The sequence below is a fragment of the Procambarus clarkii genome, chromosome 67 (genome assembly GCF_040958095.1).
Source record: "Procambarus clarkii isolate CNS0578487 chromosome 67, FALCON_Pclarkii_2.0, whole genome shotgun sequence".
Classification (NCBI taxonomy): Eukaryota; Metazoa; Arthropoda; class Malacostraca; order Decapoda; family Cambaridae; genus Procambarus; species Procambarus clarkii.
Window position 1 is genome coordinate 3,070,593 of NC_091216.1, and position 18,016 is coordinate 3,088,608.

At 45.8% G+C, this 18,016-nt stretch overlaps 1 protein-coding gene and 1 pseudogene across 1 annotated transcript; both read left to right on the plus strand.

Annotated features, from left to right (window-relative positions):
• The first annotated feature begins 1,488 nt into the window (after window positions 1–1,488).
• Window positions 1,489–2,192, plus strand: LOC123767802 (tRNA (guanine-N(7)-)-methyltransferase-like; annotated as a pseudogene).
• Window positions 2,193–3,471: 1,279 nt separating this feature from the next.
• LOC138355500 (serine/arginine repetitive matrix protein 5-like) lies at window positions 3,472–14,663 on the plus strand. The gene is made up of 4 exons (XM_069310698.1): window positions 3,472–3,582; window positions 8,761–9,392; window positions 13,076–13,093; window positions 14,558–14,663. The coding sequence occupies exons 1-4, from the start codon at window positions 3,472–3,474 to the stop codon at window positions 14,661–14,663; spliced, it is 867 nt and encodes a 288-aa protein (XP_069166799.1).
• Window positions 14,664–18,016: the final 3,353 nt, after the last annotated feature.

Genomic DNA, 18,016 nt, shown 5'->3' on the forward strand with positions numbered 1-18,016 from the left:
AAATGTGCCGAGTCTGACAGTGGATGGTGTATGACTGGTGTTATCCTCTCTAGGTTCATTATATCTGGTGTCTTGCTGGTAAAAATACTTCGTGTAGCCTTGATAGCAGTTTCCTTCTCTACTTGCTGTTCCTCGGTGCACTGTCCCTCGTTGCCAGGAAAAGGCTTCCATTTCCCCTTTCTCCTGAACTTCTCCATGTCGTTTCCCCATAGTGAGGACAGATTCACTGCCCTCCCTAATCTCTAAGTCACTCGTAGGTCTGGAGAAATTCATTTCACTCCAACGGAGGTCTAAAGTGATTTTAACATTGTAATCAGGGATACCTAACACCTAATTGAGCTGTTTGGTCTACCTTTCACAGGCAAGCTCAATGCACCTTGTAAAATCCCCCTTTGTTTCACTACCACAGGGTATTGCCTCGCCCTTCAGGGTATGACTAAGTGCCCTGGTCAGTGGTAATGCCCTCACACAAAATAACAGGTCTAGGGAGCTGAGCTACCAGACCACTGTGGTAACTGTGGGTCTCCTGCATAAGGTGCAAACAGCAAATAGTCAACAACCGTATTTATAAAAGAATTGCAGAGGAAATCTTCAACGTTCCTTCCAAACAAGATATGATCAGAGTTTGGGTACTAATTGGTGGTTCCTCACAAAACAGCGAGGATTTGATCTCATAACTGCTCAAAGTCTGAAGTTTTCCATAGAACAAACCCGTGTGTGTCCTCTGCTGTACCAGTGGCGAGTCTCACGGCTTGTGATAGGCTCATCCTAGTAATGTAGGTAATTATGAGCTTTAGCCACAGCCTATAGTTCTTAGTTACCTCTACCTCTCGCCTGATGCTTCACTACTCGTAATTTGTATTATGGCTTCACTCAATTCTTAATGGATAGACCAAGTTATGGTATACTTTTATTAGCGTCTTGGCCTTGACACATACCAAACATCCATGATCCCTCCCAAATATTAAAGATTCTAGAACATCACGCACTCCTGACCCCACGCACTCCCGGAGGCACGCACTCCCGGAGGCCCGACACACATGCAGTCAACATGTTACATCAACAGCTGTGCAAGTTCACTTCCTCGTATCACTGGAGATTGCTGCGAACCCAAAATGTTTCGTCTGAGAACATTTAATACAAGAACATTAAGTCCAACAGATGCTATGTAGTGATTGTCTACAAGAAGACCTCATCCAGCAGACGACCCCGTCGTCATAACCTCGAAGAGCTCAAGAGGTTCCTGCTCATGCTAACACCGCCAGGTGATGAACATTCCTTGACATGAGCGCTATGTGATGAGCAACTGCAGCCATCGTGTTGGGTTTGAGTGTTGTGAGTGGTGAGCCGGACTACGGTGCTCGGTGCTCACATGGCCACGTGTGCTCTTCGCCCCACAACCAACAACACTGCTCAAGTAATGGAGAGAAAAAGGCCTCCAGAGACAACCTATTCTCCCTTGCCAAGCTCTCCAGTAATTCACTAAAAATGCCTAAATGACCACAGAAGAAAAATTATCGACAGTGTGCTCACTTCAACCCAATTTCCGGATTGGAATTGGAATTACAATGGACCAGAGTCCATACTTTCCCCAAGTACTTATCTGGAGATAGTACCAAGACGGTGGAATTTGCTGACATTGTGTGTGGCTATGGAGGAGTGTTGGTTGCCCTTGCCCAGATTTTTCCTGACACGCTCATGTTAAGCATGGAAATACGGGTGAAGATGCCAGACTTTGTTGTTGACCGCATTCATGGCTTGAGAGATAATAAGGATGTGCCTCGGGGATATCAAAATGTAGCTTGTATTCGCACTAATGCAATGAAGTACCTTCCAAATTTATTTGGGAAAGGACATTTAAGCAAAATGTTTGTTTCGTCATCCACACTTCAAAAGAGCCAAGCACAAATGGAGAATTATCAATGCATCACTCCTGGCAGAATATGGTTACGTTCTGCGTGAACGGGGGCCTTGTGTACACTGTGACGGATGTGAAGGACCTTCATGAGTGGATGGTTCATCATTTTACAGAACATCCTTTATTTATTCGTGTGGATGAGAATAATTTGGCTAATGATCCAGTGGCACAGTGCCTATTTGAGAGCACCGAGGAGGGTCAGAAGGTATCCCGCAATAGTGGAGACAAGTTCCTGGCTGTTTTGTCGCAGCATGTCAGATCCAAGACAACTTAGCATTTTGGAAGTGTGTGTACCGTAACAAACTGTATCAGACGACAGACGAGTGGGCGCCTGACAGCTGAGTGGACAGCGCTTCGGATTCGTAGTCCTGAGGTTCCAGGTTCGATCCCCGGGGGGCGGCGGAGACATATGGGAAAAAAGTTTTTCACTTTGATGTCCCCTGTTACCTAGCAGTAAATAGGTACCTGGGAGGTAGACAGCTGCTACGGGCTGCTTCATGGGTGTGTGTAACAAAAAGGAGGCCTGGTCGAGGACCGGGCCGCGGGGACACTAAGCCCCAAAATCATCTCAAGATAACCTCAAGAGAAGAGTAGCGAGGGCAGCCAAGTAACATTCTTACACATGTCCACCACTGTGTACACCACCAACAATCTCTAGCAGCTTCACGCCCCAGTACTACAGGTACACATGTCCACCACTGTGTACACCACCAACAATCTCTAGCAGCTTCACGCCTCAGTACTACAGGTACACATGTCCACCACTGTGTACACCACCAACAATCTCTAGCAGCTTCACGCCTCAGTACTACAGGTACACATGTCCACCACTGTGTACACCACCAACAATCTCTAGCAGCTTCACGCCTCGGTACTACAGGTACACATGTCCACCACTGTGTACACCACCAACAATCTCTAGCAGCTTCACGCCTCGGTACTACAGGTACAAACGTTACCATCATCCTCCTCCTGGTTGTTCCTGAACCTCGGGCAGCTGTAAGTGCTTGACCGCAGTGGTCACCCATCTGTGGTCACAGCCACCATCTTGTGTAAATAAGGACACCTGGGTGTGGTCACAGCCACCATCTTGTGTAAATAAGGTCACCTGGGTGTGGTCACAGCCACCATCTTGTGTAAATAAGGTCACCTGGGTGTGGTCACAGCCACCATCTTGTGTAAATAAGGTCACCTGGGTGTGGTCACAGCCACCATCTTGTGTAAATAAGGTCACCTGGGTGTGGTCACAGCCACCATCTTGTGTAAATAAGGTCACCTGGGTGTGGTCACAGCCACCATCTTGTGTAAATAAGGTCACCTGGGTGTGGTCACAGCCACCATCTTGTGTAAATAAGGTCACCTGGGTGTGGTCACAGCCACCATCTTGTGTAAATAAGGTCACCTGGGTGTGGTCACAGCCACCATCTTGTGTAAATAAGGTCACCTGGGTGTGGTCACAGCCACCATCTTGTGTAAATAAGGTCACCTGGATGTGGATTTGATTTTCACGAACTTACTATTTGTGTGTTGAATTGTCTTCCACTGACGTGTCCATGTCCACAGCGATTAGCCTGTCAGTGGCAGATCAGGTGAAGGCCGAGTCTTGGAGACGAAGATTACCTGACCATCCCTGGCGTGTCCAGCACTGGGCGAGGTGTCCTCAGGTGAGTGGGTAAGTATAGCGGAAATATCTTATTTAACAACCCACTTTTCAACACTTTGTAGAGATTATTTAATGTATCAACTATGCATAACAAAGAACAATTATCTTGATTGGAACGTGTCTAAATCTTTGAAATTTGGGGAGAGAGAAGCCATATTGGTGAGTGTTATAACTGATATGAGTGGGGCTTCTATGGGGTACTGGTACTATTAAGGGGTAAAGGTAGTTAGAAGACAAGAGTATCAAATATGGGAGAGCTAAAAGGCCCGGCCCCCAAAATAAACTATCCACAGTAGTAATAACTTGCTACAAGACCATAAATGTTAGTCTAAGGGTTGATCACTGCGCTCCCACCTTGGAAGAAGAGATACTCTGTAATTCATGTACTTATTTATTAACCCCTTAACAACCCCCCATATACACTCACACCAATAACAAATAATAATAATAACTTTACCACACTATCTTACGTTAAAAGCCTTGGTCCACGTAGGCAGGATACAAGGTTTACACTAATAACAAGCTAGGGTAAAGTACTACTGGATAAGCACTGAAGCTGGATGCAGCTTAGGGTAGTGAGACCATGTGGTACCCTAATACAAAACACAACACTTAGGGTAAACAAAACACTGGCAAATACTAACCCCAGGTCTCACCAATAGTTACTACCAGAGTAGGTACACTCCCTATAATGCCCCGTACTTAGCTTAAGGATACAGGAACTTCAGGTAAGGGAAATAAGTAAGAGGAGAAGGGAGAAGAGTAGGGATACCGCCACAGAGTAGGTCTTATCCGCACACACCAGCCAGAGAGAAGCACGAGCTAGCCACCAGCCGCCTCCCTCGTGTCGTGGTGCCGGGAGGAGCCTAATTGATCGTGCAGCTAAGCACATTAAAGATCTTCCCCTATGCAACGTATTGTTACTTTATGAATGATTAGAAAGTATTAGTAAGCAAAGTTGGTGCCTATGTTATTATTTAATAATCAACCCCCAGCTCAGTCTTTAAATGCTCTTTGAGAAACAATAATAGTCTTACGTCTGGCAGGGAAGATACAAACAATTGCCATTCGAAATGCGCCAACTGTACTAGGAAGTTTAATAGCTCAATTTTGACCTCTGGTTTCCACTGGAGAACCCAGGGTCGTAACACTGAGGCAGGTCAAAGGGTTAAGGAAAGATTTCCCTCGAGAGGGTTGAGTACCCATCCAGTTGTATTGTTATGTGCCTCTGATGTACAGAGCAATCGCAGCATAATGCATTATGTTATGATCTCAGCCTGCAGGAGAAACGAGTCTCCCTCCTTGAGAGTTATTCGTCAAGCCTGACCTGATTAGAAGGTCTAGCAAATATTGAGGTGACAACGCATATGTAAAATAGTTGCTTGGATATGTATAACAGTTTGAGATTATGGGCAATGAAGAAGAAAACAGATAAATGACTGGCTAGGAGATGTGGACATTTTGCTGGAGGCGTGAGGCTCGCTTCTGGAAGGGCTTTGACCTCACTTGAGTGCCAGACATCGCAGGGGAAAGCTGCGCTCCGTGAGCTCCCGCCAGAAGGGAACCCCTAGTGATATATCTCGAAGAGAAAAGAAGTGTGTAGACGTGCCAGCTGTGGAACCGAGCTGGGAATGTTGTGGTATCAAGTCCTGGTCGACGAGCAGAGTTTAATAAGCTACTCAGAGGCATTTTCGTGGGCTGTGTGGAGCGCCCTGACCAGACGCCGTCAGAGGGAAAGCGCCCTCGATCAGTTAATCTGTGGTAAGCACGATATACGCCAGTTCATAGTGATTGCTTGTAGTTGGTCGTGTGCCCAGCGACAGTAGCAATGTTTATTTATAAGTTAGACATGTTTTAATAAGGCAGAAGGCCTGAAATAGGAGAGTGAAGAGGGAGGAACACGGAGCGACGTCCATCCCCTCTGAGCGCTGGCAGGTGACTGAGGGAGCCTGGCTCCTGATGGAGGAAGACCCTCCCAGCGAGTGAGGACCGCCGCCAGGCGAGGTGGAGTATGGACCCGCCCAAAACGGGGGAGTCCACTCTCACTGTATATAGAGGACAGATAGAGGTTGGAGACAAACATATTGTGTGAATATTTTTGTTTGTGTTAAAGGGGAAACATTTTATTGGAGTGTCGATGGGTTGCAGGTTTGTTCTTTGGGGAAGAAGTTGCTGAGAACTTCGAAGCCAGCCTAGATGAAGTAATTGATGAGACTCCAAGGTAGTGGAGGCGAGGACCTCGAGCTGTGAGAAGCAGTGAAGAGGAGTGTCACGTGCTTCTGTAGAGGTGCAGAAGCACCATAGTTGCTCGAGGAAACTTCATGGTGTAGCAGCCGAGAGAGCTGTGGAGGAACCTAGCAGAAGGGTGAAGCACCGTAGTTACTCAAGGAAACTTCATGATAGCAGCCTGGAGAAGCTGCAGAGGATCCTGGTAGTGAAGCCCGGAAGAACCTAAAGATATTAGGGTAGTGAACTTCCAGAGGTGGAAGGGAAGTTCTGGTGGATTACTTCTAGGGAGTTGATAGTGTTTGGTTGTCATTAGCGTGCAAGACGCAGTGAGAGGTGAGTGACTGTTTGCATTCTTATGTCAAGGAGTGTTTTATACTGAAGTTTAGAGTTACAGTCGTAGGCTGGATTACCTACAGATGTATGCGTTCTAGGACTGATATTGATCGATTAATTATTGTTGTGCATCAATGAACATTTATACTGATATATGTTATTGCATTCAAGTGCTGATTTTCTATATATATATATTATCTTGCTGATAGTGCAACAGTGTATGTAGACTTGATCAACTTGAGGAGGTTGATAGTATCAGGTGGTGAACCAGGAGATAGGATACCACTTGATAAGCTGATAATAGAGTTCTGATGGTGTTGGAGTGCAACCTGATTGTGATATTATAGAGTATAGGATTCATTATTATTATATGTGTGTATGTATCGTGTATGTGCTTTGTCCAGTAAATGTATCCCAATTTGCTGGTGTTTGCCTTTGTCCTAGTGAGGCTTCCCAGGAGGTAGTAAAGAAGGAGAGAGAGAGAGAAAGAACCAAGAACCACTGCTGTGGACAGGGTAGGAGGTAATACTAGTAAGTCATAGGGGATTGAGGAGATCATATCTCATAAGGAGAGAGTGGGGAGTCACAGCGGCTCGAGTGGGTGTGTGCACGTGACAACGAGGCTAAGTGTTGGAGCCGCATCCCCTAAACGTGTGACGTTGAGCCCCTCTCCAAGAGCCAGAAGCGCCAAGGGTGATCTCCTAGTATAAGCACTCTACCGAGTTGTGGGTTGGGTTGTCCATAGAGAAGGATCAACGACGACAACACCAACCAACCCACAGTCTATAATAATTATGCTTAATACACTGGATGACGAACACGTCACAGTTATGTTAGGTTGATTAACGATCCAACCCAACCTTGCAGGTTAGGTTGGGTTGGTTCGTTAATGCAAGATTCTCAACTAATTAAAAAAAACATTGGGGCTATCACTATGGGTCACTGTTAGATGGAGGAGCTGGTAGGCGGTGGACAACGGTGTGACCCGTTAGATGAATGGTGGATTAACAGGACGATGGTTCACTGGTAGATGAATGGTGGATTAACAGGGCGATGGTTCACTGGTAGATCAATGGTGGATTAACAGGATGATTCACTGGTAGATCAATGGTGGATTAACAGGACGATGGTTCACTGGTAGATGAATGGTGAATTAACAGGGCGATGGTTCACTGGTAGATCAATGGTGGATTAATAGGACGATGGTTCACTGGTAGATGAATGGTGGATTAACAGGACGATGGTTCACTGGTAGATCAATGGTGGATTAACAGGACGATGGTTCACTGGTAGATGAATGGTGAATTAACAGGACGATGGTTCACTGGTAGATCAATGGTGGATTAATAGGACGATGGTTCACTGGTAGATGAATGGTGGATTAACTGGGCGATGGTTCACTGGTAGATGAATGGTGGATTAACTGGGCGATGGTTCACTGGTAGATGAATGGAGCTTTAACAGGGGGCACCGAGGGATAATGGTGTTAATATCACACAATTCGCTCTTGTACCCAATAAGACTTGTATGATTTGTAGGTTAAGTCAGGACAGTTAGTGATGCATCGACATTATTTACACGTTACATGTGTAGTGAGAGGCGGGGGGGGGGGGGGGTGACAGTCGGGACTGCCAGCCGACGAACGGAAGGGCAGACAGTCACCACAGTCAGCCGACGAACGGAAGGGCAGACAGTCACGACTGCCAGCCGACGAACGGAAGGGCAGACAGTCACGACTGCCAGCCGACGAACGGAAGGGCAGACAGTCACGACTGCCAGCCGACGAACGGAAGGGCAGACAGTCACGACTGCCAGCCGACGAACGGAAGGGCAGACAGTCACGACTGCCAGCCGACGAACGGAAGGGCAGACAGTCACGACTGCCAGCCGACGAACGGAAGGGCAGACAGTCACGACTGCCAGCCGACGAACGGAAGGGCAGACAGTCACGACTGTCAGCCGACGAACGGAAGGGCAGACAGTCACCACAGTCAGCCGACGAACGGAAGGGCAGACAGTCACGACTGTCAGCCGACGAACGGAAGGGCAGACAGTCACCACAGTCAGCCGACGAACGGAAGGGCAGACAGTCACGACTGCCAGCCGACGAACGGAAGGGCAGACAGTCAACACAGTCAGCCGACGAACGGAAGGGCAGACAGTCACGACTGTCAGCCAATGAACGGAAGGGCAGACACGACTGCCAGCCAATGAACGGAAGGGCAGACAGTCACGACTGCCAGCCAATGAACGGAAGGGCAGACAGTCACGACTGCCAGCCAATGAACGGAAGGGCAGACAGTCACCACAGTCAGCTGACGAACGGAAGGGCAGACAGTCACGACTGCCAGCCGACGAACGGAAGGGCAGACAGTCACGACTGCCAGCCGACGAACGGAAGGGCAGACAGTCACGACTGTCAGCCGACGAACGGAAGGGCAGACAGTCACCACAGTCAGCCGACGAACGGAAGGGCAGACAGTCACGACTGTCAGCCGACGAACGGAAGGGCAGACAGTCACCACAGTCAGCCGACGAACGGAAGGGCAGACAGTCACGACTGCCAGCCGACGAACGGAAGGGCAGACAGTCACGACTGCCAGCCGACGAACGGAAGGGCAGACAGTCACGACTGCCAGCCGACGAACGGAAGGGCAGACAGTCACGACTGCCAGCCAATGAACGGAAGGGCAGACAGTCACGACTGCCAGCCAATGAACGGAAGGGCAGACAGTCACGACTGCCAGCCAATGAACGGAAGGGCAGACAGTCACGACTGCCAGCCAATGAACGGAAGGGCAGACAGTCACGACTGCCAGCCAATGAACGGAAGGGCAGACAGTCACCACAGTCAGCTGACGAACGGAAGGGCAGACAGTCACGACTGTCAGCCAATGAACGGAAGGGCAGACAGTCACGACTGCCAGCCGATGAACGGAAGGGCAGACAGTCACGACTGCCAGCCGATGAACGGAAGGGCAGACAGTCACCACAGTCAGCTGACGAACGGAAGGGCAGACAGTCACGACTGTCAGCCGATGAACGGAAGGGCAGACAGTCACCACAGTCAGCTGACGAACGGAAGGGCAGACAATCACGACTGCCAGCCGATGAACGGAAGGGCAGACAGTCACGACTGCCAGCCGATGAACGGAAGGGCAGACAGTCACCACAGTCAGCCGACGAACGGAAGGGCAGACAGTCACGACTGGGTGTTACACTTGTACGGGAAGTAATCATTGCTAACAGGTATTGTATCTCACACCCCCTAAACCTTCCTTCATGCTGACACTAACCTGGTAATGCTAATCTCCTCACTAAACCTTAATGGCTTCACACAATCTACTTTAAATGTTCCTTGAAGCTACCTTGAAAAATGTTTTTTTCCTATGTGAATCCTTATTTGCCTAATTGCTGCAAAGGGGCCTTAAGGCTGAGTGGACAGCTTTCGTTATTCCTAGTCCTAAGGTTCCGAGTTCAATCCCCGGCGGAGGCGGAAACAAATAGGTAGAGTATCATTCACCCTGATGATCCTTTTCACCTAGCAATAAATCGGTACCTAACAGACAGCTGCTACGGGGTGCTTCATGGGGGTGTGTAACAAAAAGGGGGCTTGGTCGAGGACCGGGCCGCAGGGACACTAAACCCCGAAATCATCTCAGGATGACCAAGATAACCTGATTGAAACTGACTAAACCAATTTGAAACTCTTCCCTAAACGTTTCTCCTCCCGAAATTAAAGTCTAATGTTTGCTGTATCTCTCACGCTAATTCTTTGTTACAGTATATGAAATGATCAACTGTATGAATCTATTTAAATCATTTGGAATTCTCTTCTAATTTCCTCCCTTCCCCTCATTCCCAGGCATGTTGCAATGATAATTACAGTTGAAAAACCATACTTACACTACCTGATGTACGAAACATTTTAAAACACTGTATAAAACATTGATAAAACAAACATTTTGGTTTTGAAAGTTTGCAACTTCGTTCGTCACTTATGCCCTTCTTACCCTACTATTTTATCTTGTAATGTACCACTATAAATGTGTTTTAGTAATATTCACATACAACGAGACAGGATAGTTGAGGGCGCCACGCTGTCTGGTCTTAGTAATTAAGGGATCTCACCCTTTAGAAGTAATGACTACAGGTTGACCTTGCCTTTTGCTAAGCCGATAATTGCAGACGGCTGGCTGGCCTTTTGCTAAGCCGATAATTGCAGACGGCTGGCTTGTCCTTCAGACAAGCAGCTGCCTATTGTTTTAGGGAGAGAGCCTGAGGCTATCTTACCGGGTAGGCAGGGCTTAGCTCCAGGATCCCCCACAAATACCCATGGAAGTGTACTTTTGAGAGGAGAAAATTGAATGTTGAGCAGAACAGTAGTGGAGACCGCTGGTCGTGAGTCCCACAGCCAGGCCAGGCTTACACAGGCCGGGTGGGGAACTCAACTGTAACCATCCCACCCCCTCCCCTCTCTATCAAACTTTGGCTCAGTCTTGGGTGAGTGAGCTTGTGAGGTGACGTATAGTGTGTTTTCCAACTTAGGTGTTTGATTTTCAGGGGCAGTCAGCCGTAGAACTGTCAATTTCCTGTATGGTGATTCACATTTGTATATTCATGTTGATACTGAACATGTTATGATATAGTTGAATTGTATTACCCATTTAAGTGAAGACCTAATAGTAAACATAAATGATTAATTTGTTGCTGCAAATTGGCTTTAATTCCGATCCCGGGATCTTGGGTTTCCTATGGTAGGTTGCAGGTTGGAAGGGATAGGGGAGGGGGGAAGAGTTCTCGGATGCTTATGGACTTGAAGGCTTGATTATATACGATTACAAACTTACAGTTGATAGTGAAAATCTCCGATAGTGTTGTACAGACAAGTTCCATTCCTTGTATTACATAGGTTTACTAGAATGGATGGTGGCGGTGGAAAGTATTAGTCTCTCGAGTTTACTGGTAGCTGATCAGGTACAATGCCTTGTTCTTGTGGTACCTTGGTGATCAATCATCGAGGTTACAGGGTGTTGAACTGGAGCGTGTAGTATGAACTCTGGGGAACTCTAGAATAGTTAATATAATGACCGGGCTAATGGACAGAAGAGCTATTAGTTTCCGTTTTTCGTTACAGTAACATCTTGCATCTAACCAAAAACATTTGGTTTCCTATAATTTCACCTTTTTAATGTTGCATGCATCATCATTGCAGCATGACTTAACCACGTTTTAAATCCTCGGTATTGCTTTGCAAATTTGCAACCCAGGACGGGAGGCATCCTTTACATCCTCAATAACCCCTACAATGGTCCTCTGCTGTTATTATTTAATCTTAGTCTGAGGCATAGTATCTTACCTGACAGTTGGACACTGACTCATAATACCCAAGCCAAATTAACAACAGTGCAGGCCCACATCAGAAAATTAATGAGAGTCGAGAGTTAAGAGTTGAAGCGATACTCGGGGTGTAACACTAAGGTGTTTGGTATAGTTGTATCTAATACATACATAGAGATACACGAGTCACAGACAGGAATTTGAGAAGGCGCCAGTTTGTCGGCTTGAAATTCACACCTCTAAGAGTTAATGACCACCAAGTGACCTGAGTTCAGATCATGCGAATTTCACCTTACTTCTACTAATCTTATAATTGGAGCCTGGTAGCCTTCAAACATGCCGAAGTTTAAGGAGTGGCTTGGTAGAGAGCTGGAGGATATCTACTTGTGGGGGGGAGTTAGCTACTAGGTTCCCTAATATATACTCGGAGAGCTATCGATTCGAGAGCATTAACAAGACAGAAGACCAGGCAGCAGAGCAGGAGGACAACAGCCGAGACAGGCTGTCGGTCGGACGGGGGTGAAGCTGCCTGACAGCTGCAGACTCCCCCCCCACCCCCCTCTATCCAGCTATAGGCAGACACTTGGTGAGTTGAACATTAAGGTGACTTGGTCGTGTTTACATATGTTGTGTGATGATCAGGGGCAGTCAGTTGTAGTGTTCTCAAATTCTTGGCTGATGACTCATTTTGCATATAAATCTTGGAACATTTGAATTGCTTAAAGTATGATACTTCATGTGAAATATAATTGAATTTATTATTTAAATTTTCTTTTACTGTGTTCCCTAGAGATTTTGAGTTGAGGTGAGAAAGCCTCTGGGATTACTGGTTCCATGATTTTACTGAGTACATGATAAAGATGGGACATACTAATAATGACCTTGATAACATCTTTTGAGAATTTTGTGATACAGACAAGTTCCATTCCTTGTCTTGTATGTAATGATCATGAATGGATGGTGGCAGCATTTCGTCTTCTACTATCTACTCTTCTACTTCTACCTATCTACACCTCTCCCTCCACCCCTCTCAACTCTCACTTTCAACTAATGACCCTCCTCGCTCCTCCCACCTCCCTACCTCTCACCCCAAACCCTCACTAATTACTTCACTATTCATTTCTTTCATTTCGTTTCCTCTTATACGTTTGTGGCAATGATTCTGTATTCTAGAGTTCTCTCTAGGGTTTCGGGTAACTGATCCAGTTACGGCGCCTTGTAGTCTTAGCACCTAGGTAGTCAAATACCTAGGTTACAAGGTGTTGAACGAGAGAGGTTGCCTTAGGATCTCTGGGAGTGCTCTAGAATAGTTAGCTAACTGGGGACGGGAAAACGGACTAGAGAGAGCTGTTTCCCCCGGCATCGTTAGTTAACTGGGGGGTGGAATAATGGACAAGATAGAGCTATTTCCCCCACCCCCGTTACAAGGGGACTTCCAATCATAGATATTAGACAATTGCACCACCACATGGTCAAATAAATTGCAACCTGAAATGTCTTTTATTACCCAGAGCCGAGGTTCGACTCCTGCTCACAAGCACCTAATTTTATCATTGATACATCACATTAATGTGATTTCTTGGTGCCTTCAGACCCATCTCTGACATCCTGTAAGTTTAAAGTTCTTGAAAACATTATACACGACAGGCTAACGATTCAAATTAGACTCCAACTTGCTCCTAGTCTGTATGGTTTCCTTTCTGGAAGAAGCATTCAGACTTGCTCTACTGAATATTTTATTTGACAGGGACCATGTTCTCGGGCGACATTTATTGACCTCCAAACTGCTTTTGATTCATCAAAAAGGGGAAATATCTTAGAACAATTAACCTCTTTTGGAGATAATGTTATACTTGACATACCTCAAGGGGGACCCTTGTATCACAACTGCCTCAGTTCTTTCAAGGGGGCTCAAAAGTAAACATTCTGCACCATTTGAGTCGAGTTCGTCGAAAGGAGGCATGCTTAGCCCATCATTGTTCAATGTGCTAAAACACCAAATAAACTGATATTCCCACACTAGCTGATGAAGCTGTCATCTTATGTCTGACATTTGTATTGTTTCGAATACCCAAACGAGACTGCAAGCTCTGTGCGATTCACTTGCTGCTAAAAGCATCGAATTCAGTATTGTATATAATTTAATCTATCGCTCTTTTTCCCTAAAATGAATCAATGTCCCTCAAGCTTTTAAAGTCAACAACCAAAACAAATATAGGCAGCACAAATACCTTTGAGTAGGTATCAGTGACAATGTAAACGACCATCTTAGGTTAAAAGACAAATCACTGAAAATACTTTCTGGTAAGAAAATTGGTATTAATGTTAAATATGATAGACTATTCAACACTTGTTAGTTGATTGCATTTAGCTTCCCCGCCTCTGTTTGAACAAATTGGAAGTAATACATAATGAAGCCATGAGGGTAATTCTTGGTACCCCAAGATGCACATGAATCATTAACTTGAGGGAAGAACTGAAGCTTCCAACTATACTGGAGAATCATACAAGTCAACTCAACCTTTTCCCTTAAAGTCATGAGACCCTACATCTGCAGCCTTGCTCGGAGACAAAGTATTCTGTACCGTTAACACCGTATTAAGTGGTGCAACATACCAACTCACTCCTTGTATGATAAATGACCGAGTAAAATCCCAACAATCTAATCAAACTGAACATTCCTTTTAAATGCAATATACCTGCAACTGATATTCCTCTTCATCTGTTCCCACAATTCAAATACCATACACACCTGACACTAAGAAAAGTAATGAGAATCTGCTCTTTCCAAAGCTGTCACACTTTAAATAATTGCCTCTCGTCATAACTTTCAAGATCCCATGAGTACTGTCTACACCGATGACCCAGTCCAATCATCTACAGGACGGACTGCAGCAGTATGCAGGTACAGGAACAATACTTCCACACAGTAAGTGTCAGGTTTAACAACTGGCTGACCTCTGTACAAACTGCTGCTGCACTACAACTAGCTCTCAGTATATATAAAGTCACAGGAGGTGGTGAAATAATTGTGTTTCAAAGTCTGCTCTTCAAGCTCTTTAAAACTTTTCCAGCATGATCGACAGTAAGAGCGTCATAATTGCACTTATAAATAGTCGCAGAATAAAGGGTTCAGAATCTCATGTATGGATACCATCTCACAAATATAACCCACCATAATGACTGACTGTAGCCAAATTTGCGTGTAACAAGGAAGAAGTTGAATTAGACCTAGGTGTCCCCATCTCTTGTCAAGACTATATTGTTGAACACTCGGGTATAAGAGCATAACCCCAAGCATAAAAACCTGTTTTGTTTAGATCAAAAACCTATGTATATGGGCAGCACAAAACGTTCCCAAGACTGGGCGACGTTTCTGAAAATCCAAGTCAGGCCAAACCGACCTGCACAAGACATTAACATACTGAGAAGCTGCACATTTACCACATAATATATCATAACACTTGACAGACTGAAAAAGCCATCGACACACTGGCTTGACTACTAGATGTAAATTATGAATGACCTTCCACGTCCGATAAAATACTTCTTTGACAACTACAAAATAAAAGATTCCTCCAACAATACACTGACTATTTGGACCCTAATGCTGGAGTGCCACAAGGTTGTGTACTCGCGCCAACATTACACCTCACACTACAGAGGGAAGGAAGGGGAGGAGTGGCGGCCCTGCTGATAAAGGATTAGGGTTTCCAGGAGATTGATATCCCGGGCTGCGAGGAGTTCAGAGACTACATAGCAGTCACCATGACGATGGCAGGACCAAAGACAGTAGCTGTGATATATAACCCTCCATTAAATGACAACCATTGCAGTTCCTACCATAACTGAAAGGGCAGACTGTCGCCTGTTAAAAATCGATTCCGACTTCCAATCATAGAGACTCCACCCATTAAAAGATACAAGAACCATATGGTGGCACAGCGAGCGAGCTAAACTATTGGACATGGCAAACGTTTTAATCCAACATGTAATCAACACGTAATGATTAACCAGCTTGACTTTACCTCTAATTCACTGAACGATTCACATACATGGGAAATAAAGTTCGAAGACTCATGGGAATGAGTGAACACTGTCTTTACGTTTAAATATATGGTGAAAGAAGGGATAACTTACTCAGGGAAGGGACCAGAAAGCCAAAGCCTGCAATATCGAAATTGAAATTACAAGGAAACAATTTATAATATAAACACAGGTAGCAAAGCTCAAAAAGTAAGACTGCACAGACGTTATTGATTACATCACCCAGAAGAGTAAGGAGGTGGCACAAGTTTGTCCTGGTATGAGAGAAAGGATTTTCACTTGTGTTCAGTTGGGTGAGTGAGTATGACCAGATGTATATCGGCGTAGAATCTACAGGAGTGCACATCCATCCGTGCACTCTCCTGTATTCTCTGGTCTGGGACCAAGGTCTGCCTTGCTGGGTTTCTATGGGCTGGACTCTGGCTGGGCTGGCCAAGGATATTGCAAGAGTTGTTGCACGCCCAGATCACCAGAGGAGACTATGCAAGTCATCAGTGGCACTCAGTTGTTCCCATCATAGGGAGAGAACGTAGAGGGTTAGTTTCGTGCACCCAGGCCTGAAGGGTTCACTCACACGTTAAGGCAGGTCTAACCTTCCTTGTTACTAGTCCACGACACCATGAAACCTTGACATTACTTTATGGAATTGCCATATGTCATGGTAAAATCTCTAGGAAGAGATTCAGCCTACTCCATTATCACCTATTCTACTCATTCACGTCTATTTAATCAAGAACTGCAGCCAAGAACAACAACAACTACTTCCAGACGTCTAGACAATACCACCAGTCTACCTATTCCATCAACCCTCACCCCACCTCAAACCTGGGTCGCTGGGAGACCACACCTTCCGAAACAAGCAGTTTAACAGCCAGTTAATAGTTAAAGTAGTCACCAGCGCCATCTGCCCGGCCGATATTCTGTATAAATTGGGCGTTTTTGCCCAACATGAGTTAGATTACTCCTGTGTGCTCACCTGAGTAAACCTGTTAACCCATCTGTGGTGTAACGGATTTAGACTAGCCCATAGTATCCTGCACTTTTATTTTGCATCTAACCGTAACGTAAATTTGATTGTTCATCCTGTTTGTTTTGCACACTTTGTATTAGAGCCAAGCCTGGATATTTTTGTAATACGTTTAATTTATTTTAAAAGTAAAGTATTTTTTAAATGTTTTTTTCCCTCTGCTTTATCCTACACTTTACCTCACTGAAGACACCTTTGCAGTTTAATTTTTATTTTTTTAATATTTTGTGACTGGTATTAGAGACTGCACGACCACCAACGTTTCCCGTCACACATTCGTCTGCTATTCGTCTATTAGGTCACTAGATAATTGGGCAAAACAAAACTAGACCAAATTATGTTTTTTTTTCACAGCCAGGATTGTGCAGCAAGCACTACTGACAGAACTCATCAATAGCATCAACTGAGAGAAAACATGAAACCAGGAAGTATGTTCTATCCTTGTTTGTATGCGATAATGATGGAACTAGTACTCGGAGCAGACCAAGATGAATTATGGACTTTGACTATAGATTTCAAAGAGTACACAGGACTAAGATTCTTACAGCAGGCACCCAGGACACAGCAGAAAAAGTATATTTGTCGATTGAAAGAAAAGATTGAATAAAAGATTGTCGATTGAACAGAAATAATGGATAAGGCAAACAGGCTGGAGACAACGATCGGCCCAGACCAAGAGAAGGAGACGCCTGGTCACCAGGACCAGTTACATTACATAGCAGCTATAGATGTAACAGACCATGTAATGTCCAGCGGGTATTTGATAACAGGGGCCACCCCCTCCCTCAGAGAAGGCTGTGGTTCTCCCCCCGAAATAGGAACCAGGTCAACTGATTCAACAATGTGTGACAACCAGGTTGCCTGCCTGGCTGCGTGCTGACGTGGCCGTTTTGACATGGGGCCTTGCAATTCCTCCTGTTTTGCGGGTGAATTCCGTGGGACTAGAATTCTCGTGCAAGGCTGGTTATCCGGCCATTGAGTTGGTAATGTGCGACATGCTTCGTGTCCCGGTGGAGGCTGTATATGGAGTTGAGCTTGTTACGGCTCACCGGGTGATTATCAAGTTCGTGCGGGAGGAGGAGTATCGGGACTTCCTCCGGCGGAACGAAGGGCGTTCGTTGCAGTTGCCGGATGGCGCCGGCTCCGTTACGATCTCGGACCGAAGTAGTGCCCTGACATATGTCAGTGTGCACGGTACGCTCCTGAAGTTCCCTAAAGACCTTCGGTGCTTCTTCGGGAGGTATGGTGCTGTCATCAGTGTGCGGGTGAACACGCTCTCCTCGGGAAAGTATGCTGGGAAGCAGACAAACGTCCGTACCTTAGGTATGCGTCTGGGGTCGGATATCCCATCTTCTGTCCGGCTGCTAGGTTACTACGTTCGGGTGTATTATGCCCGGCAGCCCCGTACTTGTTTCCGGTGTGGCCAGTTAGGACATCAGGCTGCCGGGTGCTCTGAAGC

Coding starts and splice junctions, on each gene's coding strand:
- LOC138355500 (XM_069310698.1), top strand. CDS start 3,472: ATGTCCACAGCGATTAGCCTGTCAGTGGCAGATCAGGTGAAGGCCGAG. Junction 3,583..8,760: donor ACTGGGCGAGGTGTCCTCAG/GTGAGTGGGTAA, acceptor GACGAACGGAAG/GGCAGACAGTCACGACTGCC.